This window comes from Oenanthe melanoleuca, chromosome 1, assembly GCF_029582105.1.
Source record: "Oenanthe melanoleuca isolate GR-GAL-2019-014 chromosome 1, OMel1.0, whole genome shotgun sequence".
Taxonomy (NCBI): domain Eukaryota; kingdom Metazoa; phylum Chordata; class Aves; order Passeriformes; family Muscicapidae; genus Oenanthe; species Oenanthe melanoleuca.
Genome location: NC_079333.1, coordinates 104,856,254 through 104,882,254, shown reverse-complemented (window position 1 = coordinate 104,882,254; position 26,001 = coordinate 104,856,254). Strand labels below are relative to the sequence as shown.

At 37.6% G+C, this 26,001-nt stretch overlaps 3 protein-coding genes across 7 annotated transcripts in view; 1 reads left to right on the top strand and 2 right to left on the bottom strand.

Annotated features, from left to right (window-relative positions):
* Positions 1 to 26,001, top strand: part of CASK (calcium/calmodulin dependent serine protein kinase) — a 186,807-nt gene that overhangs the window by 81,000 nt on the left and 79,806 nt on the right. For all 4 annotated transcript variants that reach the window (XM_056482692.1, XM_056482688.1, XM_056482682.1 and 1 more), the window contains exons 4-6: positions 4,515 to 4,592; positions 5,876 to 5,948; positions 24,452 to 24,554. In XM_056482692.1, coding sequence (XP_056338667.1) covers positions 4,515 to 4,592; positions 5,876 to 5,948; positions 24,452 to 24,554 — 254 coding nt within the window. The remainder of the gene's footprint in view (positions 1 to 4,514; positions 4,593 to 5,875; positions 5,949 to 24,451; positions 24,555 to 26,001) is intronic.
* On the bottom strand, positions 10,280 to 13,937 carry GPR82 (G protein-coupled receptor 82). Of its 2 annotated transcripts, none has more exons than XM_056482746.1 (2): positions 12,116 to 12,200; positions 10,280 to 12,032 (listed from the first exon to the last, which is right to left on the bottom strand). In XM_056482746.1, exon 2 carries the CDS (start codon positions 12,026 to 12,028, stop codon positions 11,240 to 11,242), a length of 789 nt encoding a protein of 262 aa, XP_056338721.1. In that variant the 5' UTR covers positions 12,029 to 12,032; positions 12,116 to 12,200; the 3' UTR covers positions 10,280 to 11,239. The 2 variants fall into 2 exon arrangements, with proteins under 2 accessions (XP_056338721.1, XP_056338713.1); XM_056482738.1 differs by adding an exon at positions 13,412 to 13,937 and having other exon boundaries at positions 10,285 to 12,252.
* Positions 17,911 to 22,995, bottom strand: GPR34 (G protein-coupled receptor 34). The gene is made up of 2 exons (XM_056482725.1): positions 22,697 to 22,995; positions 17,911 to 20,921 (listed from the first exon to the last, which is right to left on the bottom strand). The coding sequence occupies exon 2, from the start codon at positions 20,898 to 20,900 to the stop codon at positions 19,755 to 19,757; it is 1,146 nt and encodes a 381-aa protein (XP_056338700.1). The 5' UTR covers positions 20,901 to 20,921; positions 22,697 to 22,995; the 3' UTR covers positions 17,911 to 19,754.

The window sequence follows — 26,001 nt, the reverse complement described above, 5'->3', positions numbered from 1 at the left end:
CTGAAGTGACCAAAAATGGGAAGACAACACAGATCTGCAGAGGAGACATGAGCCCAGATGTGATGAGTGATTTGTGGGCTGGCAGGTGCTTTGCATAAAAACTAAAGCAGGCCCAGCACATGAAATGTGTGGAATGACCAAACCTAAAATTTTGTGCCATCACTTGCACATTGGATCCCTTGGGTCACTGCTGATTCACAGGCTGTGAGCTGCTTGCAGCTCTAGGAGGACCCTGAAGATCTTGCCAAACTACTGACACAGGCAAAGTACAAGTGAAATAAGGAAATGTAGCATGGAACTGGTAACAACTGATTGAGCCACTCAGGAAAATGTACAGTTTGTGCCCGAAAGCTTTTGTGAAAGGAAAGATTTTAAAAATCAAACCACAATTAATAGAATAACTGATGAAGATGAAGAGCAGCAATGAGGTTTAACACCAAAAAATGAGCTGTGTTTTGAGCCCCTTATTCATACACAAACTCAAGCACTCTCTAGGATGCCCTGTATCTCAGATTGCCAGAAGGCTGCATGGTGCTGCTGTAATAAACTGCAGCATATTATAAATTGCAGGTCATAATAGATGAAGTGCTTGTGTAGAGCAAGAAGCAGACCCTATTCCATAAGGTATTAATGCTAAGGTGAAAATATTATTTTTAAAGTATTTAGGTATTACTGCATTACAAATGAGAGAGGATGTCCCAGTGTCCAGAGGGACTCTTTCCTCTCAAGGAAATGATCCCTTGGAGGCTCTGGAGACACATCTCAGAAAGGCCAGTTCTACTCTCTATAACAGAGTTGCAATTTTCTTTCTTCTATTTGGTGTTGTTTGCTGGCAGCTGTGTAGAATCATGGGGTCATTTAGGTTGGAAAAGACCTCATAAGATCATCAAGTCCAACCACTAACCCTGCAGTGCCACCTCCCTAAACTCCACCTCTACACATCTTTTAAATAACCCCAGGGATGGTGACTGCACCATTGACCTGGGCATCCTGTCCTCATGCTTGACAACCCTCTCAGTGAAGAAATTTTTACTGCTGTCCAATGTAAACCTCCCCTAGCACAAATTGAGGCCATTTCACCTTTTCTGATTGCTTTTGTTACCTGAGAGAACAAACCAACCCTGACCTGGCTACAACCCCTTTCAGGCATTTGTAGGGACTGAAAACCTCCTAGTTTTATTTTTTATAACAGAATACTGTTTTTTCTGTGGTATACAAGTCACTTAATACTCTATTGTTTAGTACATTTTTTCCTAATCAGTGAGAATATTTTGAGAAGGATCAAAGCTACCTGCAATATTTCTAAAAGAAATACAATTTCTAAAAGAAAGCAGATACTCATTTTGAAGGGTCTGAAGACTACAATTTAGACTTATGAGTGCATTATTTGCAGTTTATCCCCCGTATATGTGGGCTGAGAGTACTTCATGCTGAAGAGCTCAGACACAGGAGCAGTGAGTGCATTCCAAATACCTTGGTGTCTGGCCATTTGTAGAAAATTGTCTCACCACTGTCATAGATTGGGTTTTTTTTTCTTGGTGCATTCTAAGAGAGATTTCTGTCTTGGATTAGAAGAACTGATCATGTAGCAGTTAGGATGCCTATATAAATATAATTATATACACACAGCTTTGCCATTTAATGTAGCTAACATGTTGAAATGCTTCAGGTTTAAAATCTCAAATTCACTAAAGCACTGCTTAACAGGGTTGCAGTTGGCTTATTTGATTATGTGAAGATGGCAAGTATGTAAAAACAGCCCAGGTGAAGGGGGAAATGCCATTGTGCACAAGCCTTGAATATACTTGTTACAAAACTCAGTAAACTCAGTTATGAGCAATATGTCAACTCTGAATTTTTTAATATTATTTTTATTAATTAAAAATTCAGTTCCCTAAATGAAGCAGTGCTTCTAAAGCTTTCTCATTCTTCATCAATAAATTAAATTGTAGGCCACATCCTATTAGGTCTGCAAATTCAAAGCTATCACACCCCCATATGAAAACACAGCATTATTATGCAGTGTGTTGTCTGTTCTTCAGTCACTGCTGGTGTCACAACAGATTTCTGTATGTGTGTATATATATTTATATTTACTTATTGTAGATGTAGATAGATACATATTTAAAATATATCAGTCCTGGTCAGTTCATGTCCCTTCCATGAGCTCCCTCTGCTGGTGTCAGGGAATTCTCTCATGTCACGACTGTGTTCTGATTTTTCCCAAATTTCTTTGCATCATCCACTTATGTCTTCAGCATGAATATATTTGTATGTTTACTTCAGTGGATTTTAATTTATCTTTTTATCTTTTTTTGTGGTTTTCACATGCTAATGCTGGTAGTTGCAAACCCTTGGGACTTCCTGAACTTTCATTCCATCAGTATTCCAAAACTTTATTGCTCTTGTATCATACAAGGCTTTCAGTTTCTGCAAAGTCATCATGTAAGTGGTTGAGCTGTTGCTGAGTTTTTAGTCTGTTGGTCCACTGAGTTTTCTGGGATTTCCTATAACTGAGGTTGACTCTGTCTTTTTTCCAGCCTCAACTAGACAAAAGTCTCATTTTTCAGGTAAAATTCAGTATCCTGTATTGAATATATTGTATCATGTGGAATGATACAAGCCCTCTTTACACATGAATCAAAATCTACTCTTCAAAAAAAAAAAAAAAAAAAAAAAATTTTGTCTTGAAAAAATAGTCAATTGAAGTCAGAGATTCAAATGCACCTGGACTCATATTTGTGCTTGGAAAGCCAACAGAGTTCATCTTAATGGAGTAAAAATTTGCCCAGAAGAAATTCAAATTGGCACTTACTGGTGCAAAATTTCAATGAAAAATACTGATATGTCTAAGTGGGAGGTAGAAATACATGTAAAAGACCATGCTGATTATAAATATCTTGTGTAATAGAAAAGTTAATGTGAAAACATTACACTCCTCCCTCCATGTCTCAGAAACTACTGATGCTGCTAAAAGGCTGGATCTTTAATTTCACTGATTTGTTACAAAGTACAGATAATTAGTCTTCTAAAGGGTTCTGCTGCTCCATGAGAACAGCATCTCCTTATTTTTGGTAGCTGATCATACATTTTGTATATTCTACATTAGAGATAGGGTTGAGAGGTTGACAGGAGGGATTTTTTCCAATGAGCCAGTGAGTTCCAGGTTTCTGCTGCTCTCAGTGAACCTGCCCCATGGCTGCTGTATGGACTCTGATGTTCTCTGAGTGATATTTAGCCCTGAATGCAGACCTGGTGTTGGGAGTTGTGCAAGACAGGAAAACTGCTGGGAAAAAACCTACAGAGGAATATATTGATGCAGTGAAGAGCAGAGGTGGTTGGGCAGTTTGGGGTTCTCTGCACTCTTCAATGTGGTTTTATTTTGGTCACCAGTCCCTCTTATAGCTATCAGTGCTCTTTCCACATGATAGTGTATTTTGCATGAGGGAAACCTTTGGGATTTATTTGGGAATTAAAGCACATGGCTTATGGCTCCCTAAGCAGAAGTTTGGCATTGCAGGTATGTAGCAAAGCAGAAGTGATGCTGATATTCTGAATAGCTTACTGAAACAGCCCTGGGAATGTTGGCTGCTCTGGAAATTCTGCCTTTTGTGTTTTTTCCCCCTTGATTCTTTGTGGAGAGTAAAAAGAAAAGGTGTGAAGGCTGAAAATGTCATGTTATATTCAATGTTTTTGCAAGTATTAAATATGAGTTATGTCATTTTTATTGTTCCTGATAAATCTTGTTATTCTCTTCTTGCCCCATCAGACTGAACATTTCTAGATTCTAATCTGCCTTAGGTCCCTTTTCATTTTAGAGAAATGGCAGCCTAATTTCAGACTAAGGCCTATGAATATATTTGCATCTAAGGTGTAATGCTGCTTGTTGTGGGAAGTTAGGTGATCAGAAAAATGAGGGAGAAGAGGAAAAAGGTATCAAGTTTCAGAGCTGGTGATACAGTATGTGGGCTGTCAGTGTTCTCAGGTATCTGTGAGCTGTAAAATCTCCTCTTGGCTGCTTAATTATCCAGAGGAGAATGCCAACTGGCAAGACTATTTTTTCAAGTCTTCATTTAAAATTCAAATTGAGTAACATTTTTTTATTACTGTAGTCAGTAGTATAGAGTTGCACTTGTAATGCTTATAAGAACACAACCTAACATCAGGAGCTAATTGTTAAATTGCAGTGTCCCCTTTGCAGGGCATGGACTTTTCTTGCACACCCTTGTTCAATGAGCAGTTTAAGCAATAAAGTAAATGTTTGGTATTGGTAATGCTGTAGGAGAACTGTTACATGACTTGAGGAACATAGAATGGTTAACCTGTGGCAGGCCATTTTCTATTAGATTACCCATTAAATGCTGTTTTAGTGAGTAGTGCACTGTACTTGTATCTAGAGTACTTTATGTAAGATCTATGTAAGGGAAATAAATAGGTTTATTAAGCATTTTTATGTAATTGATTGTAATTATCAATTATGTAATTTAAGCATTTTTGCCTCTTTTTACCTGCAGTATGGATGGAGCAGACCTGTGTTTTGAAATTGTGAAGAGAGCAGATGCTGGATTTGTCTACAGTGAAGCTGTAGCCAGGTATTTATTATAATTTTAATTAATCCCTCTGGATAAATAGAAAAGAATGGGATATACTGTTGTACAATCTGTTAGCTAAAAGTTGAAAGTTGGAGTACTATAAATAATCCTGTTTCCACACTCTAGATGTTTATTACAGTAATTAGTATAATCAAAGAAGAATTTTGGAGCATTTTGCCATTTACTAGTTACAGATTTGGATGAGATTACTGAGTAAAACTGTATTTCACATCCAATACCTAATTGGCTGTGTTTGCCATTATAGATCTCATATAATGGCATGAAGGGACTTGACTGACAGGGTGAGAAATTAATGGTCTTGCTACATAAAGTTGGTTTGGTTTTTTCCTTCAGTGACCTGAACAGGTCACTTCACCTTTTCACTTATGAGATTAACTAAGATGAAAGTGTCTATAAGTTTGCAGAAGGGTAATGAAACCCACTGTCCTAGTGGCCTGATAGTTGAGCCCAAAGCCACAGGATTCTTTGCTTGCCTTTCTCAACACTGTGGATTTTTTAGTGTTGTAGAAACCAGGTTGGGGGAGACATTAAAGTCTGTATTCCAACCTCCTGCTCAAGGCAGGGTCAGCACAGCATTTGTATCAAGTTGCTCAAGGCTTTGTCCAGTGGAGTCTGGAATACCTCCAAGGAGGGAGATTCCACAGCCTCCCTGAGCAGCTTGATCCAGTGCACTGGTGTGTTCCTATGGAATAAAACATTGACTTTAACCAGTTGGAGCCTCCAGAGGACAAGGATTGCCTCCCTTAGCCCACAGCAATGCTCTGATGCAGCACAGGATGCTGCTGGATGTGTTTGTTGGCTCTGTTGTGGTCTGTGATCTTTGGGGCATCCTTTGGACACAGTAAGAGGTTCCTCTCCAATCTGCATCAAGCAAGCCAAGACCTTGGTGCAGTCCTTTCAGGACAAATCAGGCACTGATACTCACTTTTTTCTTCTTCCCTTTGTGTTTTGTTACTAAAAAAATAAAAAAGGAGGGTCCCTGACTTCCTTGTCATGTCAAGCAGAATTACTGAACATTTGAAACCTGGAAAACACAGATTTTTCTTTACTGTTTTCCCTCAGCTTTAATCAGAATAATTCTCAAACTTTAGATTGTATTATTTACTATTATAAACATAAACTCCATTCTACAGAACTCTGTATATTTGAGGTTAAATTGGTTGGTTAGTTTTTTACAGTTAGATAGTTAATACTTAGATTGTTAAATGTGGATAGTAATTTCTCCTGCAGGTTTGTCATGCATAATGTGTTTGTTTTTTCAGTCATTACATGAGACAGATACTGGAAGCTCTACGTTACTGTCATGATAATAATATAATTCACAGAGATGTGAAGGTAAGAGCGCTTAATTACCTTTTTACCACAATAATGCAAAGTACTGAATTTCAATTTCTATAATTTAGAGAAGGGAGGAGCTGTAGAAAAGGAATCTCTATTTGTTGAGTGTCTTTACTCTTACTGTGTCATGTGAGATTAAAGCTCACCCTAATTCCATCAATATAGAACACTTAGGAGGTCTGTGTTCACAAATTACACGTGCATTTGATTACAACTTGCTTTGAAAGTCAGTTTAATTTCTAGTTTTTGAATATTCATATGGAATCTGTTTGCATTTTGTTCTTGTTAGGAAAATGTGTATATAAACTAATTGCATAAATTAAACTGGAATTGGTAGTTTATTGGCATCAATTTGACAGCATAATGACAGCCTTCATTCACACCAAGATTTCATAGAGATGCACATGCTTAAATGCTGCAATATTAGTAATATTATCTACTTCTTGGAGACAGTCCAATAAACACTTATTATTATGGAAACATCTTTAATAAAAATCAAGTTGAGAGGAGAAATGCAGTGTTTAAGACCAGTATATGTACATATTGGTTTTGATCTGGTAAACTTTGTATTGTTTCTATGAATATTTATGGAAGAAGTTTATCCCAAAGTACTTCAATGTGAGTAGCTGGGAGTTTTAAGCCAGGTGAATTTGACTGCCTGCAGTTTGAATATGCAAGTTCCTTGTTATTGTCATTGCCAAAAGTAGTTTTTCCCACTTCTCCAAGAGTTTGGTTTCATCCAAAATGAGTCAAGCACTGTAGGAGTTAAGGAAAATTCTAGCAAGCTCTGATGTTGCAGTTTGAGAAGTGACTCTTGGATTTTAGTGAATAGAGAAGATTGAAAAAGAGTAAACTGTGCTTCAAACTCCTGCAGGTGACCTCTGAGGGGTGAGAGTACAGACACTGAACTGGTGATTTTGTAAGAAATCATTTGGTCTTCTGTAGCCAGACATTGCAGACCATTCCCAACCTCTTACTCCTTTGCTTTTAAAATCAAGAAGATTATTATGTAGCAGGCTTTCTTTTTAAGTTCCATGTTTTAATAGTAATTTCTTAAAACAGATTCGAAAAATGGACTCTTAATTGCTGATAGAATGTCTCATCTTGTTCTCTGTTGAAGTTTTAGGTACTTTTAATTGTTTGGTTTTGGTACCTCATGAATTTCAGAATTAATGTCATCTTTATGTTGCTGTGTCTTTGTGAAAGCTCCACTTGTTTTTCTGGGATCACATTCTTGAAAAAACAACAAGTATTAGCTTTAAGGGCCTCTGAGGGGGACCTGTTTCACTGAGAGTAAAGTGGGAATTTCCTTTGGGCTTATCCTGTCTCTAGAACCTCAGAATCACAGGCTTGGTTTTGTTTTAATACCATCCTTAGAAATAAACCTGTCAAATTACATGGGTTAGGAAAAAATGTCCAAGGTATCAGTCTAAAGCAGTATAAACCAACAGTGTTTTGTTTTGTCAAAGGCAGTGCAGAGCTGTAGGGTTTGGGAGTAGAGCACATTAAACTAACTGCAGTATTCAGGCTCTAGATGTCACTGTAGACATTGTTTTGAAAGGAAGTAGTCTAAATGACCACTTCAGAAATTACCTGAATGGGTGAAAGTGAAAGTGCTTTAATAAAATTTGTAAGGTTGATATAGTCAGGCTACATTTTCTTCCCTTTTAGACTTTTTGTGAATGTTATTTTGAAATGTAAAATGCTTGATTGTTCTCTGCTGCACAGGAAAATCAGCACTTATAGCCCATGTAAGGTTTAGATGTCTTTCAGCTCCCTTAGCTCCTGGCTGATTAGGAAGTTAGACAGTTTGGAGTAGACAAAGTTAAAGTTTGATGTTGTCTGGTGCCAGAAACTTCACCTGACTTTTTCCAAGTGGCTTCAGCCTGGGACAAACTTGTTCACGTTCACCTCTCATGACAGATTAAAACATGAAAGCTTTCACAAGATAGACTGTAGTTGTCCTGATTGCTCTCACTGCTCTGTGAGACCAGATGTTTCTTGAGCCCCTACATCATTTGACCCCCTTCAGCATTGCTTGAAGGCTCTAAAATCAGTGGCAATCAGACACTTGCCTCACTCTCAGTTAACGTGGTCCTGCAATGCTTGGAGGCTGGGTCATACAGTGAGGAAAACAGAAGCTGCAGGAAAGTAGAAAACTCAAAAGACAGCTGTTCATCAGAAATGGGAATGTCAAGGACTTTCTCCCTTACCACATTTGTTCCTGTTGTGCCACCCTACTGATGGAGGACTCAGCCATTCCTTTTATTCTGTCATAACCTTGCTGTGTCAGGAATATTGTCAGGTGTCTATTGAAAGTAGCAGCATTGAAAGGCAGCCTTTCCATTACCAAATGTTATTGCAGAGCAGTTTGTGTACAGAGAAATTTTCATGTAAGAGAACAACAAAAGAAAAGGGGGAGGGGTGTGAGTCTGGAATGAGATTCTTTTCTTGTAAAACTCTGCAATTTGAGTACCATTTGTCACTGGCTTATTTTTAAGCAATAACTTCAACAGAATGTTTTTTATCAGTAAAACATCAAGAGGTTTTGCAGTCTTTTGTGAGCCTCTATTGTTATATAGAACTTTCCATCATTGCAAAAACCTTATTATAAAAATATCTTTTAATATAACTGTTGTTAAAATAATTTAATCACATCAAGAGCTTTAGTTGCAGTGGTTTTATCCTTAACTCATTCCAAGTACTCCAGCCTTGTTCTATGCTTTCCATGTAGTTTGAGTACCTATATGTTGCTGATTAGCAAATTGATGTGCAGCTGGGGTCAGGGTGAGCCTGTCAGCAAAATGCAGGCATTCAGAATTTTCATTATGAGTTTATCTTGGTAGGTGTGAATGTTTGTTTCCTATATGTGATCGTCTAAATAGATAAACCTGCTAAAGCAAAAATGCATGTATTCTGCCTTCTCTGTCATTAAGATTCAGTTCAGTATTTCTGTGACTGGGAAAGCAGAGAGTTTTTCCAGGCAATAGGACCAAGCATTATGCTCTACACTGTGTCATATGCACATCTGAGTTGGTCCAGGTGACCTGAGACCTGGTCTGTGGATTGATTTTCATGGTGATTTTTGCACTGTACAGAACTTAACCCGGGATGTGAATTCTGAGAGCGCACTCAGTTACCACTTCTGTCTTTCATTGCTTCAGCTGCTTGTAGCTCAGCATTTCAGATTTTGCTGGTAGACTTCAACACTTCTGCTTTTAGGCATACCTAAAAAATGAGTAAAAGTAGTATATATGTTTGTGTGTGTTTATGTAACTGTATATTCTGCTATTTTAAAAATAACCAGAATAGAATCTGTTCTTTAAGACAGTCTTCCCTTCTCCATCTTTGAATACCCAAAACAAAAAATCTGTTGCATGTTACTTTCCTTCCACTCTTTTCACTTTGAAACTTCTGTGCTTTCAGTAATAATTGCTGTTTTTTCTGTATTTTCTGGAATTTACTGGGTCTTTGAGATCCAGTAGCAACTTCTTGGTGATGATTTTGTTACATAACAAGTTGTTAAAAGTGATTAAGGCAGCAAAACTGCTATCAGAGTTGCAATTGAAGTGTCCTACCTGGCCACATTTTTTCTGAGGAACACTTCCTCATTCAGTGTGCAAGTTAAGACACTCCAAAAACAAAACTTCCAGTATTTTTTTCTCAGTGTTTCTTCGGGCAGTGCTCTTTTCCCCCTGTTTATTTTCACTCCTGTGCCTTTGCCTCCTGTCTCAAGGTCCCTGTGCTTGTTTTGTCCAGCCCTTTTCCTATTGACCTGTTAGTATGTTCAGAAGCAGTTTTGCTGAGAAGTGTATTTATTCTGCTTGGCCTACCTGGATTTGAACATTTACAAGCTTTCTGGTCACTAAGTTTATATGTTTCAGTCATTTGCTCACACAGTCAAAAAACTTGTCTTCTGATAGGTGAGCTTGCTTCCCATGCAGCACATTTGAATGGCTTAACCAAAAATTTGACAGACACTTGCGGTTTCTAAACTTCTTTGCAAGGTGCTATGCCTGTTTGCCTTATGATTTTATGTTCACTGCAACAGAAATGAATTGTTTCGTTGTTTTTATTAAACAATTCACATGTCACCTGCTAACTTCTAATTTTGGCACCAGCATATCTAAGCAGTGCAAAAAGTTTGCCACATGAACTCTATTTTGCTGTAGTGTTTTCTAAATTTCCCTCATGCCTTTAAGTTTTGGGGGATTTTTCCTCCATGAACTCCTTTGTCAAATGCTAGACCAATGCAGGACTCAATTTGTTGTTTCTCAAATTGCCTGTACTGCAGAAAAGCTTTTCCACTATTTGAAACAAGAAAAACTTTGATGCAGTTAAGAACTTTAAAGGACATCATCTTGGCCAGATTACTCAGGAAAAAAGTCAGGCATATGTCTTCTGTTGGTGCTATGTAGGAACTATGGAGTGGGATCTTGTTAAGAGTCACAAAGTTATATTTGATTAGGAGTTCCTAAAATTTTACTCATTTTTGTGCCTTTTTGATAAACACTGAGGAACAAGTGGTTGTGACTAGGAAAGCATAGGAGGAATGGCTTCAGCCTATGCTGCCTGCAGAAGCTGTGTTAAGAGAAACAACCCCAGGCAGGCATTGTGCTGAGATAACTGCAGCTGCATTCAGACAGGACAGAAGTGGTGGGGTTTGAGTTTGTCTGTGCAAATTAGAAGGGAACTTTGGTGGTGAACTGTACCGCTCACCCAGAATTGCAGCTGATGATCTAAAACCTGTCAGCAGCACTTTGCCATCTGGAAAGCTTTGTCTGCTCAGTTGTGTCTTGCTGTGGTTACTTGGCCACTGGATGTGCAGCACAATTGTGGTTCAGCCATCCCAAGGAAAATGTCTGTGCTTTGTTCAACCTCCTTGTAAAGGAAACCTGTGTCCAAAACTCATTACTAATAACAAGAGAGAGCTGGGTCCTCAACTTCAGCCTTGTTTTTGCCTTCTTCCTTGACTTTTTTAGGTAAAAGGAACTGTGCATAGGTCAAATGTAAAATGTCTTTTGTATTATGTGGATGTATGGGTATCACACTGTTTGCTGTACAAACTCCTTGGATTCATTTGGATATACACATTGGATTTATTATGGCTAAGGTTGGTGTAGCAAGCAAGATGATTTGAAAATACAATATGTTACCATTTTATTTAAATATTTACCATTTTATATCAAAGCCTGCCTAAAGGTAGTTAAAATTAGTTTATTATTATTTATAGTCTATGAAGATCTTTCTATATTCCTTCCCATTTCAGTGAATATATCATTGTTACGTTATTGATGTTCTGGTGTGGATTTTGTAAACAGGCCATAAAGACTTTTCTTAAATGTTTTATCTAGCAGAAGGGTTATAACTGGATCTAAACTGCATTTAGCAGCAGCAAGACAAGTAAGGAAATTTTTAATTTCCACTAGATAGTTTAACCTTGGACAGTCATCTGTAAGCAGTACATAGAAAATTGGCTTAAAAATATGGTATGGAAGAAAGCAGACAGTTAATATCATCTGGATGACAAGAATGTTTCTTTTCACTTTTCTGTAAATCAGATGTTTTTCTCCAATAGAGGTGTTTTTTTGTATTCTGCTCAGATGTCTGGTAAGAGAGTAGTATGACCACAAAACAGCCATAAAAGACAGAAAAAAGCACGCAGTGGCAAAGGAACCTGCAATCATTTCAGGACGTTCACCAGCTTCTACCTTGATGTTGTAGCACGTGGGGAACTCTCCTGAAACCCTGTCCTGGATGTTGTACGTGATGGCTGTGGCTGTTATGCACAGCACAATCAGCCAGATAACGACACACAAATATTTAGCGAATTTCGGCCGCCGGAATTGGTGCAGCAGGCGCCCACAGAAGTTTCTTGGGAGAGCTGGGCAGTGCTGTGTGCCACAGTTCTTGGTCAGGGTGGCATACTGGCTGAAGGCAATGGAGCTCAGGATGGTGATGGTCACGTACATGCTGACCTGCATCACCAGTGCCCCCAGGTGATGGGCGATCCTGCACGCCAGCGAGCCGTAGGGCCAGCGGTGCCCGCCCGCAAAGTAGGCAGCCAGGAAGGGCATGGTGCTGCAAACCAGCAGATTTGCAATCACCAGGTTGGCCAGGTAAATGTACTGTGTCCTTCGGGTGGGAGCTTTCTGTGAACATACCCAGGCAGCCAGAATGTTCCCAAAGAATCCAGCGGGGAGGAGGCAGGAGTAGATGATGGGGAGAGCTACGGTGGTAGCTGGCGATGGCTGCAGACACGATGAATTCATTTATGGCAGTATTTCTTGAGTGGTCAGAGCTGAAACAATTGAAAAATTAGTGTTTCTGTAATGTGCATCTAGCATCTCTTCTTTGCTCTTACCTCAGCTGTTTCTTTGCCTCCCTGACTTTGAAGTGTTCCTTTGATGCTGTTACCTTAAGTTTGTGGGAGGTTACAGTTGGGGCATTCTCTTCCACCAAAATTTCATGAAGAAGAGTTAAACCCCGGAGCTTTTATGTGCATTCAATCTAATAAAATAAATTAGGAAGCTGAAGGTTCAAGCTAGGGTCTGGCAATAACTTCTGTAATCTTGGTTTATTTCTCAGTCTTCTGGAAAGTCTGTAACCTAATTTAGAAACCACTTACAGACCAGTTAAAATTAAATAAGCAAATTAAGTGCAAAGAATTACTTTAATTGCAGAAATGCAGAAGAGTATCTGTACTTCCATTTAACTACAAATTAGTCTGTATGCTGCAAGAATCTCACTATAAATACTTATTCTGTCCTCATGTCTGTATGTGGTGTTACTTTATCACAGCTTTAATGTTGGATGTGCATTTAGCAATTCAGTCTGTGTTTTTTAGCATTTACAATGGTGGTTGAAAACTGCAGTATATTAATTTTTTCCAGGTTCCTTTTTCAGTCTTTTCTCATTTTCCAAACCGAAAATAAGACTTGAAAGCTCTACGCAATGACTGCATGTAAAAACTGACATTTCAGCTTACAACCTTGTAGTGGAGAGTTTTTATTGTTGTAAGCATACATATACATATGTGTTTCAGTGGAGTGTACCCTAGTTAGCTTTTTTCATGTCAAATCATATGGAAAAAAATAACAGATTTCAAACTTAGTGACTGATAATAATTTTTTTTAAACAGCTGTTAGCAAATGAACTCAGATGCTGAAGAGGATTTGTTGTCACAATGATAAACAGCCCAGACACCAATTATAAAAACTGTGCTGTAGGTAGTATGTGACAAACCTGTAAATTAAACTAACACTCATAGCTCTTGCGTTTTAGTGTACACTAAGTTCCAGATATATTATTGACCAAAATATATTGAATTATTTTATTATAATGAGTTAAAGTCACAAAGTAGTTTTTGAATTTACTGATTTTAGAAGTCTAACGAAAATTTTTGTGTCATTGACCAAATTCCATCAGGTAAAACAAAGAAGTGTTAATTTCAAGCTTACCTATACAAGCTGCAGGCACCTTCCTTTGCTGAGAGGAAATATTTCTGTCTGGTGTCAGTTTTATCTCCACTGCTGCAGTGAAAATGATGGCACTGGAACCTGGAGAGTAGAGTTAGAAATTTCTCTCTGACATAACTAGATTTTCAGAGTGTACACTTTCCTTTTACAATGTCAGGAGGCAGGTAGGCATTTATAGTTCAGAAAAAATTATGTCTGTACAAAAAAAGCTTTGAAATTGTCAGGATCAGCTCCATTGGGAAAAGGAAAAAAAAAAAAAAAAAAAAAAAAAAAGCAGCTGTAACAGTCCTTTGGGTACGTCACAGAAACACCTTTAAAGCAATCCTTTATATAGTGCTTTCCTCTTTTGGGGGGTGGAGGGGTTCTCTTTAGGACTGCCCACTTTCCTTTGTGCTGCTATTTTATGCATGGAAACTTGTCCTTTCAGTCATATTTAACAGTTGTTCAGCTCCTCAGGATGCCTTTTCCCAAAGCCCACGTGCAGCAGTTCTGTGTCCATGTCTGTCCCCAATGAGTAACCGAATGGACACATCTCTTCTGCCTAGTCAGGTGATGGATTGTGTGAAAGCAATTTACAGCTGATGTATCCAAGGAAAATGGACTCACTGTCCAAGAAATGCAGTGCTTGACACAATCAGAGGTGTACACAGGACAGTTTCCTTCCTCCACAGCGTAGGTATGATCACAGATCAAACTCTGTGTAGCTCTCAGAAGTTGAGACTTTGAGTTTTCTGCTTTCCGATACATCTGTGGTTGTAAGATAAGGCTTTTCAACACCTATAAATAAGTTCCTTTTATGAGAACAGAAGTTTGGTACGTTTCTTGTTTTGCTAGTTTGGCTTTATGTTTAAACATGGACTGTAAGAATTTGCCTCATGATCTGTTACCGTTGTTCAGTCTCATTATTACTGATTTTTTTTTTTACTAAAATGGACACATAAGCTGCTTTCCTATTATGAATTCATAGCTGAACTAATTTACATTTATTTGCTGTGGAGTATTAGTAATTAGGTTGTAAAGCTGTAATTAGTTTGCATGTACTTTAATTCTTGTTCTTGTTAGATTTAATTATGCCTTGTTTTCCACTTTCAAATGTGTAGTTATATAAAAAATCATTTTAACAGAGAGAATCCTCTGTTTATTATATGTTTAATAGTTTCTTTTGTAGTGTTAGAAGTCCTTGTTACTGTGGTGTTCCACTGAGGTTTAAAGTTGCTGAGAGTGGTGTGAACAATTCCAGTTGGCAGGTTTTTTTAAATTACTATTACTTGGTTGGTTATTGACTCTTGCCTGTAGTATTTATAATTTAATGATAATAACTCATGCTGTAAGAGAGAACTACTACATTTTTTCTTAATTATTGTATGATGATAGATTGTTCTAGTGAATTAGAGTCTATCAGACTTTATTTTGGAATGGATGACTGAGAGCAGAAGCAAAGTAATGAGGTATTGAAAGTTTTTTTAAAATGCCACCTGTCCCAGGAATACAGCTACAGTTTTTTTCTAAGCTGTAGCAAGCATCTTATTTATTCTTTTAGTGGACTATTTCCATTCACCTAAGTTGAAAATGGTGTGGCATGTCTTAAAATGTATTTGAAGATACTCGAACACGTGCATTTTTTAATTCCATTCACCCTTAAGTTCTTCATAATTATTTTTATGTGTATCATTCAATGATTTATATTTTCTCCATTTTCAAGCCATGATCACTCTTAATTTATACATGTACTAGATTTTATATTGCCAGTAGTTAGCGTATGTTGCATTTCATCCTTATGGGTAGACAAGTTGTTTTCTCGTCCTAAGAACACAAAACCCAGGACATTCCCAGTGGCAAAATTCCTCAACTTCAGCAAGGCTTTGACATTGTCTCTCACAGCCTTGTATGTGCTGTCAGGACATCAAACTAAAGCTTCCATATGTGAACTTCTCAGTTCTGGGAATAATGTGATTTTTCACTTGTTTTTCAGTGATACAAGTTGCACTCCTCTTTTATAATGGCTGTCTGTCTGCCCTCAGGAACATCAGTTTTGCAAGTTAAAACCATAATTACACTTAATTTCAGTGCAAAAGTGAAAGTTGATTGTGGTTTAACCCTGGTAGGCAGGTGTGCCCTCACAGCCTCTCACTCACTCCCCCTCAGTGGGATGGGGAGCAAAATCAGAAGGGTAAAAGTGAGAAAACTTGTTTATGATTTATGCCTCTTGCCCCTCTTGTGGCTGCTGTGCTGCAGAACAGACCTCCCCTTCTGGTGCTCCCTCCTGCTTTGTCTGACACACTCTGGTCAGATCTGCCAGTATCTGAGTGCTGAATAGGTGGTTGTGGTTTTATCCCAGAAAGCACCTACATCCCACACATTTACTTACTTCCTCTCCAGTGAGCTGGGAGGGAGAATTGGTAGGGTAAAAGTGGAAATTAATGGTTTGTGATAAAGAGTTTAATAAGCTTAAATAAAAAGAAAGAGGCAGAAACAAAAAAAAAAGTCACAGAAAGCAACCCCATCTGACCAGTGCCCAGTGAGTTCCTGAGAAACGGCAACACAGCCAAGCTTCCTTCTTGGCTTCTACTGCTGAGCATGGCACATGTGCTGTGGGATTTCCTGGGGTCAGCTGTCCCTGCTGTGTCCCCTCCTGTGCCCTTGAGCAGCCCCAGCCTCTCAGTGCTGGGGTGTTCTGAGGGACAGTGACATCCTGCTTGTTGTGCAAGTGCTGCTTAGCAATGGCTGAAACATCTCTGGGCTGTCAACACTATTGTGATCACAAGCCCAATCCACAGCCCATATTGAGGAGAACTCTGTCCCAGCCAAAACAACCACAAGTCTGGTACGTTTTTGGTACACCATGGGTTGGTATTTAAGTATGTGTTATAGATGTGGGTAAAGAAGTGTCCTAGGTTACAATATAAAGATACACCCAAAAGTATGTATTCTGTCACCATCTGCTGAAACCAGGTGGGGCAGTGATTCTTATGTCTGTGGGAGATATCCTCTGCTAATGGGCCATCTGTTAAAAACCAGATGGGGCAATGTTCTTTATCTTTCCCATGACCCACCCTTCCTCCAGGGAGATATCTCCTGTTAATGGGCCATTGAGTCCCACTGCATGGCTAATAAAATTACATCATCCCATTGGGAGATGCTCTAGCCAGGGGGAGGAGCCAAACATTTCCTACCTAGATAAAAACTGAGATTTTTGAACACCAAGGCAGCCCTTACCCACTGGTTTCCAGAGAACAAGAGCTACCAGACCTTTCTACAGAATCACTACTTCAACAAGATCATTTCATCTGGACTGCTGCTACCACCCTGACTAGCAGAGTGTCAGGTTGTATTCTGACTCCATCAATGGTTTTTTCTTTTGTACTATTGCATATATTTTTTTTCCTCCTTTTTCTATTAAATTGCATTTCTGACTTTGAGTCTCTCACTGGTTTTGCTTTCAAAACCATTACAAAAAAAAAAAAAAATCAGATTCATGCAGTTATATGGGGATGTGTATTGAGTTAGCCTTTAAGTACAGAAAGCAAAATAAATAGAATTACCTTAATGTTAAAATTCACCTGAAAACTCAGGTATTTAGGAAGCACTGGAAAAAGAAGTAAGACACACTGTTGGAGTGACTGGTTCTGTGGTCATTTGACAAGTCTCAGTGTGACTTTCAGCAGCTGTCCCAAGATGTTTCAGGACTGTTTGTTCTTCTGTAATATTTTTTTGTAACGCTTGGCACTTTAACCATCGAAGTTGGGAAAACTGATTGGAGAAAAAAATATGTAGGATTAATGTTTATTATTATTATTATTATGCTTAAGGATTATTAAGGATTATTATTATTATTTTTCTTTTTTTTTTAATAAAGATACCTGCTTTTGTTTTTTGGTCAGTAGTAATTGCTTCCTACATGACAGTACTGCCTAGTTTCAAATCCCTTTCTGAGCTAGTTGATACACCTGGCCTTTAACATCTCAAAGCACTGATTCATACAGTTGAAAGAAACAAAAATGTTTTCTGATAGCTTTCTGTGGTTTTCCTTTGCTCTGACTGCTGCTCCCTTAATGCTGCACTTTGTCACGATCATGTGGTCTTCCCTGTTCCCCTCTTCTGTGCCATGCCTGCTCTTAGAGATTTTCTTACAGATTCCCTTTCAGATTTTCATTTCTGAGCTGGAGAGTTGATTAATTTAATGCAGTTTGGATTCTCAGTGTCGAAACCCTGTACTACTACTAGATCTTCGGAAGAGATCTGTCTATTTTGGCAGTGCTGCTGTGTCCATGAATTACAAACCTTGTAAATGAAAATTCTGATCTAACGCTTTGTTCAAAGGAATTTTAAAATTCACATTTGGTTCAAGCTGCTGCTGTTCATGTCTGTCCTCTCCTGAGTTCCCCAGCCCACACCCTCACCCCAACCTGATGTTCAGTATCATCAGCCAACTGCTCACAGAATAAGCATAGAAAAGAAAGAATGATGAGATCACATATATATCTTGTGAAATTATGGTTTATAAACTCTACTAGATGTACCAAAATTGATGTGACTATGTCAAACTACAGTATTGCATAATAAAATTGCACTGTACAAATACAAAACCAAGAGAAGCATTAATATAATAGGATGACAAAATAATAGATAAAAGATCATGAAATGCAATTACTGTGAGAATCAGTCAGAAATAATTGTACAAACACCTGCATTGTATGCTGAAATATGTAAGAAAAAAGGCAGTTACTGTCATATCTTTATGAAATTACATGTTTGTTTGAATCATTCTTTTGAAGATTAAGAAACCTCCTATTTTTTATTTTAAAAAGAAAACTAAAACAAAATAGACTGGCTAGTCATTGTAATTTGTTTAATGTGTTTATATCCAGTTCCATCAAATCTGAATGATGTAAAATCACATCAAAATTAAACCAAGTTTATATCTAGCAGAGGTGAAGCCTTATGTTTACTTTGTTCAGAGTATTATGAGTATCTTCTGTAAAATCAGAATGTTGTATGGAATTAGTAATAATTCACACATTTTGGCACAGATTTGTCATTAAGAGTCACATGATCCATTAGAGAAGTTACTGGTAGTCATATTAAAACCAACTTCTTTACACCTGCTTACTTGAGCAGTACTGTTTGTACGTGTCAAGATAATAAATCCTTGTTTTACAGGGCTTGATATCTGACCTCTATTTGTTTCACCTTTCTGGTCTGTTATGCCAGACATTTAAGTTGTTCCTGGTTATGTTGCTTTAGTCATCTTTGTGCCAGACATCCCCACCTTTAGCTCTCTGGTTTTTGGGAAATATTTCAGTTTGAAATTTGTTTGTGCCTAAATACATAAAGCTGTTTAGTTTTAATCTGAAAATATAGCTTAGCTGTAGCTATGGAACATTGGTATTACATTGCTGATCACATGGCATCAGCAATTATCAAGATTATTTTAATCACATGGGAAGAAAAGTCTCCTTCCAGGGAGGAAGCATGCATCTGGAATGTGTGGCTTTGGAAATCTAGGAGTGGACCAGTAGCTGAGCCTGGCTGATCTTTTTGCTCTATTCTGCAAGTTTATGTTCCTTATTGAACTACTTTGTGCAGTCATCAAATTTCTCATATTGAAGGAAATCTTGGGAAATACCCATGTCATCTCTCCTTCATTTATTTCAAATTTTCTGAAAGCATTGCTTGCTTTTCCTCAGGTGTTTGACCTTGACGCTCATTAAAATGTTGGAAATACAAGAGTCTTAGTAGGATCAAATATTTTAATTTTGCTGCTTAATAAAACTAAGAGTGTCTTCTGTACTTAAAACTGAATTAATAGCTGTTGTATTCACTTCATTTTTAAGATGCACGTTGCTAAATTCTCAAATATTTTCTTTAAAAATACAGTTTTAAATGTAGTTAAAATACTGATCTCTTGGAAAACTATTACAACAGAAAAAACCATAAAATACATAAAATCTGTATTTAGATCTTTCAAACAGAACAAAATTTACTTTTTGCAAAATCCATCTATTATTTACATCCACAAGTTACTAATATTAATGTGTATATACAAGTTTACTTTTACAGATTCAAACCCCTACTTGGAAATCTCCCTAAAGAGTTAGTGTTCTAGTTTAGTCCAACACAATTTGTCTGAGAACTTCTAATTTGCTTTCGTGGATAAACAAGAGCGAAAAAATTCTTCTGAAAAGTTACTTCTCATTTTCACAAACAGAAGTAAGACTTCCCATTTTTCTTAACAGGAGGAAAGAGGCAGAATTAGTAGCTGTGGAGTAGATGATTTTGTGATCTGAAATCGGTGACCTGGAGTGCCAGAGATTGATGTAAATGTTCAAATCACAGATTTCTTCCTCGAGTAGCTGGAGTGAGGAGTGGTGGTGGATAATCGCTCCTGAGCGTATTGGCCAAGTTTTATGTCTGAAGTGCTCTCCAGGTTTAGACTCGACTCTCCATGAAGTTTTGTGCATATCAGTTGCAATACAGTCTTACGGACACTTCTGGACATTAGGAAATACATAACTGGGTCTAGGCAGCTGTTAAACGATGAAAATACGAGCATCACCTCATTGCACACGTGAATGATCTTTGTCCAGTGGCAGGATGGGGTTTGTAACTGCGATGTGATGTACACAAACCGGAATATGTGATAAGGCACGAAACAGATGGTGAAAATTATGAGAACAATGAAGGAATTTCTTGCTGTCTTGGTGTATTTTCCTGCATTGGGAAAATTTGCCCTTCTCCTCGAAATTTTCAGAAGGTTCTTGGCAATTTTTACATACGAAAGTATCAAAAGGAAAAAAACTACCCAAAAAATCACTACAATGATATAATTTAAAATTGCTTCAGTCTTCTCTGCATTCTGTTTGCTTCTGTAATGAAAGCACTTGGTAAAGTTGCTGTCCTTTGTCTTAAAGAAAGACGGTGCAACCACCACTATAAATCCTGTCAGTGCAATCGCCCACACCGTGCAACAGATCTGCACACTGCGGGCAGTGGTTAACATCTTTGGGCGCTTCACAGACTTATTTATTTTTATGTAACGATCCAGACTAATGAGTCCCAGCAGTACTATGCTAATGTACATGTTCATGTAAAACAGAGTTCCCACAACCTTGCAGAAAATCCGCCCGAACATCCAGCGGTTGGTGGCATGGTAGAGGATCCGGAAGGGGAGGCAGAAGATCAGCAGAAGGTCTGCAACCGCTACGTTTAGCAAGTAGACTTGGATAGAATTCCTTTTCTGGTGAATCCGCAGGAAAGCAAACAGGGCTACAATATTCCCAACCAATCCAACGACAAAAATAATGGAGTAAAAGAAGATCAAAGCAAGTGACAGTGAGTTGTTGTCTTCCAAGGAGCAGCTGCCATTACTGTGGCTTTCTGAGGCATTTATGGTCAGGTTGGTTTGGTTACTCCAGAGTTCTTCCTTGTGTGGAACAGTGGTTGGTAAATCAGCTGAAGTGGCAGCCATCATTTGTAAAGAGTTTTAGCTGTTCTGCAAAGAAACAAAGAGATTTTAAGAATTAAATCTCCATTCATGTGTCTGCGTGCTTTATTTCCTACGGTCTAATGTGATATAAACATAAAAAGCAAGAGCTAAAAGGAATAAATGTACCAAAGTATTGGTGTAGCTGAGTAGGAGGAGTTTCAGCCAAATATCATAAAATAATGTAAATCTAGGTAATCTGAAGGCAAAAAAGAACAGATGGTGTAGAGTACTCACACAGATAACTGTTTCTGTAATTATAGCATTATTACTGTCTTGGGTTTTAAAAGTCAACTATTACATTTTCCTGCAAACTTAAGAAATTTTTTATCTATAATTTATTTATAAATTTTTTTAGTTCAGTTCTTAGTGCCAGCATTTCTAGGACAGAAAAAAATTTAACTAAGGTGCAGGGACGGGTAGGCTAAGTATTCTCATTGTTGATACAAAGTATGTAGACGTGTATTAAAACAAGTCTAAACTCAACTGTATTAATTTTAAATACTTCAAATCTCTCACATCCAACTCACTGGTTTTCAATTTAAAAAGCATTCGTCAATTAATATTTATTTGGCTATGTACTGTGTTATAAGTAATCCTGTGAGACAGTATTATTGCAGTAGCTTGTCATTAAAAATCTGCACTTTCACATAAATTTAAGTGGTTTTTTCTTGACTATTCACAAATCAGTATTACACAAATAAACTACTATTAGGTGGAAATCACGTGAATGCAGTGACAGATTGTTTTCAAACTTTCCTTGTTTTCATGATTTTCTTTGCTTTCATTGGATAGTTTTTAATTTCGCTAAGCTTATTGCTGACCAGGAAGGTGCAGTGTGAAAGATAAAAGTCAGCCTTGACCAAGGAAGGAAAACCAGAAAAATGTGTGATTTGGTTTGGAGAGCAGTCACATGAAGGCATTTAGAGAGATGGTTATCACTGATAAGTAATGGTAAAATTTCCGTCTTCAACTTGTTTGTCATAGCAAGAAGAAATACCATAGAAAGTTTATTTAGAATATTTTTTGTTTTATAGAGGAAAGAGATTTTTTGCCATAATCTCACAAAATTTTCAGAAGTGGTTTTGGCACTCTAAACTTAGTTGTCTGGCAACTGTTACAGGAAAAAAAACAACAAAAAAACCACTGCTGTAAATGTATTCTTAAAATAGCTTTTATGCTAGATCTGTGTCTAGGCCATGCCATTTGCATGCTAAGCCTTAAAAATGCAAATTTACATTTAATTCTGTGATGCAGCCACAGTAGTGAGAATGGCAACAGTTTAGGTAAAATTCTTAAGAAGACCTAGTGTTCTTACAGAATCTGAATTTTTCAGAGGAGAGTCTAAAATATTTTGCCATCCTATGTTGTCTGACCCTACCAATTGCATTAAACTGGTAGGGTACATGAGCAGTTTCACAAACAGCTGTTCTCATGCTTGCCACATGAAATTGTCAGGGCAAGTAATTTCAAGAGGTTGATTTCAAACTGCAATGCTTTCAAAGACATCTTGAAACCCATCTACTGCTATGACTTCATGTTTAAGTTGCTTTTCTATGAGAATGTTTGCTATGGGGACTTGTATTAGCAGTGACAGGTTTAGGTCAATAAGAGAGAAACTTGGCTTACACTGCAAATGGATTGGAAACAAAACTTTTCACTGTCGTGAGCTGTGTCCCCTCCAAGCAAGCAGACATCCTTAAACCTAGGTATACTTAGAAAAGGATTTGGAGATCACTAACCTCTGCAGTTAAGAGAACTTAAGTATAAAAGAAGCCACTTACCATTTATATGTTAAGAGGTTCTGCTTGTTCTCAAAACCACTGGTGAAGACGGAGGAGAAACGTGCAGCTCCTCTTGTTAGAAAGCTACAGCAGCAGCTTCTCTGAAAGCGGAGAGCTCCAGCTGACTCGCACACTTGCCAGCAAGGGGAAGTTTTAACTGGTGTTGTAACTGGTTTGGTTTGGTTTTTTTAAAGGCATTTTCAACCTAGTTCATTTGGGCTATGCTGAGAGAGGTTCTGTGATAAATTTTTTCTCAGTTTTGCTCTGAATTTGGAGATTCGAGGTTTTTTCTCAGAGACTATGTTTCTGGTGGGCAGTGCCAGTGGCTTTTAGGGTGAGAATGGTGTTGGTGCAGTCTGTCATCTCTTTAATACTTCATGGAAATAGTGTCACTTCCTCCAGAATAGGGTAAAGATAAATCAGCACCACAGTGGAGTGGTACGTTTTGTTAACGTTTGTATCGTTCTCCCATCTACCTTTCTCCTTGCCTGGAATTAGAATTTTTGCTCTTTCTCACTCAAAATGACAGGACAAGAGGATGTGAATGTGCCCAAAGTGTGCAGCTTAACCACTTCACTAAGGCAGAAGTGAAATACAATGTGCAGCAATAATACCACCTGATAGTACGCTTTCAAGTGGGGCATAAGGAATTGAAAACTGCATTTATAAATTGGAAATTTAAGAGTGGATTCTTCTAGAAGACCTGGTATGATAAGGCCTAAATTTAATGAAGATCTCAAAACATTGTCTTGAAGGCCTTTGTTCTCATATAATTTAAACTTTTACAAAAAGACTTGGGTGGTTAGAGGTGATAACTTTACAGGTAGTCAGACTGAACTTCTAGTGCATCTTCTGAGTTCTTAGTTTTGCAGTGTAAGCAGTAATGTATTCTCAGGAAGTAGTATACAAATTTGAGATTCTTCATTTTAAATAATATGGTATTGAAAAGAAGCTTTGAGTAAACACAGGAATTTCTAAATTAAATGCAGCTGTTTGAGTATGTGTATTTAATATCAAATTGTGTTCTAATAGATTTTGTCTGTATGCTGCTTCTTCCTACAGCAGTCAGTACCCATCTGAATATATAATAATATATGTATAAAATGATATAATATATGTATAATACTATTTCATTTTTACATGTTACACCTCACTCTTATATTTGGAAAATCAAAGGTATAGATGGCTATGGCTGGAATTCAGTTTAGGCATCTAAAGAATATCCTTCACTGAAATATCCCAGGGGTGTTCATTTTCGTTCCTGCACTTGAGAAGTGCTGAGTGAATTCTGTGATTAAGGCTCAAAACAGAGTTTTTATGTTCTCTGTTTATAAAACAGTGTTTATGTTATCTGGGAAGGATAAGACCCCACAAAATGTATCATAGGCAGGATATTTCAGCTGGGGAATTGAAGCAGTGTAAGGGTTAACAGGATGAAAGACAAAAAGGAAAGGTAATGCCAGGTAAGAAGTTATAGACATGAGGTTTTTTATCTCCATTTTATCATAATTTCACTTTGTATTCCTTGCTGGTTCTAATAAGTTCTGAAAGGATTTTGCTGTGCCTGGGGCAATAGAAGGGAAGTCAATGTAGAAAGAAGAGTTCATGCCAGAGAACAAGATAACTGAAATTAAGGAATTGTTTTTAAAAAAACAAAATCTAACTTCTACTCACAGATTTATGAAATGAAGTTCTAAAATACAGATTGTGTTTCTTAAACAATGTAATAACTTGTCTGGATTTTTGTCTTTTCAGCCACACTGTGTACTGCTTGCCTCTAAAGAAAATTCAGCCCCAGTAAAGCTTGGTGGCTTTGGGGTAGCAATTCAGTTAGGAGAGTCTGGGCTAGTTGCTGGAGGTAAGAAATTTTCCTTCCAAGTTATTTAGTATTTTGCATGTGGTACTGCACAGTTCTGTTCTTCTGACACAGCCTGGCTTGCAAAACAAGAGCTCAAAAATGATCTTTCACTAAAGACTTTGTTAACATGGTAAATGCACACAGCCAAGCTAAATTGCTAGTGCAATGTGACATGCATTCACACATTGAGTATTAAATCCTTGTAAATGGTACTCAACAGGAGCTCATGCTGGTTTGATCAGAATAAAATTGAAAAAACCCAAAGAATTTTCCACTTTAAAACAAGCTTTGGCTTAATTCTTCCATGCTTGGTAAAGCAAAGAAAATCAAAATGCAGTCACTGAAGCACTTGAGTAAGGGCTTAGTGCAGCATTTCAGTGCTCCCCTGTTTGATGGCAATTCCTGTCAGAATGCTGTGCTGTTTAATAGCAAAATCTTACTAGTTTTCACATGTGATTCCTCTCTGTGTTTTGAAATTTCATTGTAATTATTGCATAAGACATCAATATCTTGATACGTATGTATATTTTTGACTGTGTTTTGTTTTCTGTGGATTTTATTTCCTCTAGCTGCCTTCCATATTGTTCCAGACAATAGGGTTATGCTTTAATCAGCCTGCACAGATGAAGACCCAATCAATTTTCTGATGCTTTCATTGCCAGAGTAGGGGACCACAACAAAACATTTTGTTGGTTTTAATATTTTTTCTTCTAAGTTAGTAACTTCCTTCAGTACCATGCTTCTTCAAATTCCTTATTTAATCACTTAATGTTCTGTGTCATTTTGACTTTTGTATGTTTTTTAAAATAGAAAGCAAATAAAATATAAACACACCAACAGCTTCCATTCCCTTCCAGATATTGCTGATACCCTGGAAATGTCCAAGTATCTTATTAACTAGAGACATCTTTTCCAAGAAAATACCCATTCAGTTAAGCTGTAATAAAAAAAGTCATTCCTTTCTTTACTTTTCTTGTGTTACTCAAATTATCTGTACCTCAGCCACTGCTTTTTTAGTGGTAGTTTCTACACTTTTGTTTGTAATCATCTCATTTTTCTCCTTTATGTACTGCTGAGCAGCTTTACCCACTTTTTCTGTTCCAGCCACTCTTCTGGGGGTAGTCAGATGCAGTGTACTTTCAGTTGTCTAGCAAGAAACACTCAAGTCCAACTTTGAAAAAAAAGAAACTACTGCATTTTCCCCAAAGTTTGCCATGACCTTCCTTTCATGTTACTGTTCCCAACGCTGTGATCCCACTCTCTGTTGCTGTGCTCAATCTCCATGCAGTGATCAGTGCTGGGGATTCTGTTTGCAGCTCTTAGAGAAGATCTCAAACCTCATCACTGTGATAATTATCAGTATCTCTTGCTTCTTCCACCTCAATTTCTGCCATTTTGGTCTGCTTTCACACACTTCTTCTTTCTTTTTTTTTTATTTTTCTCAGCT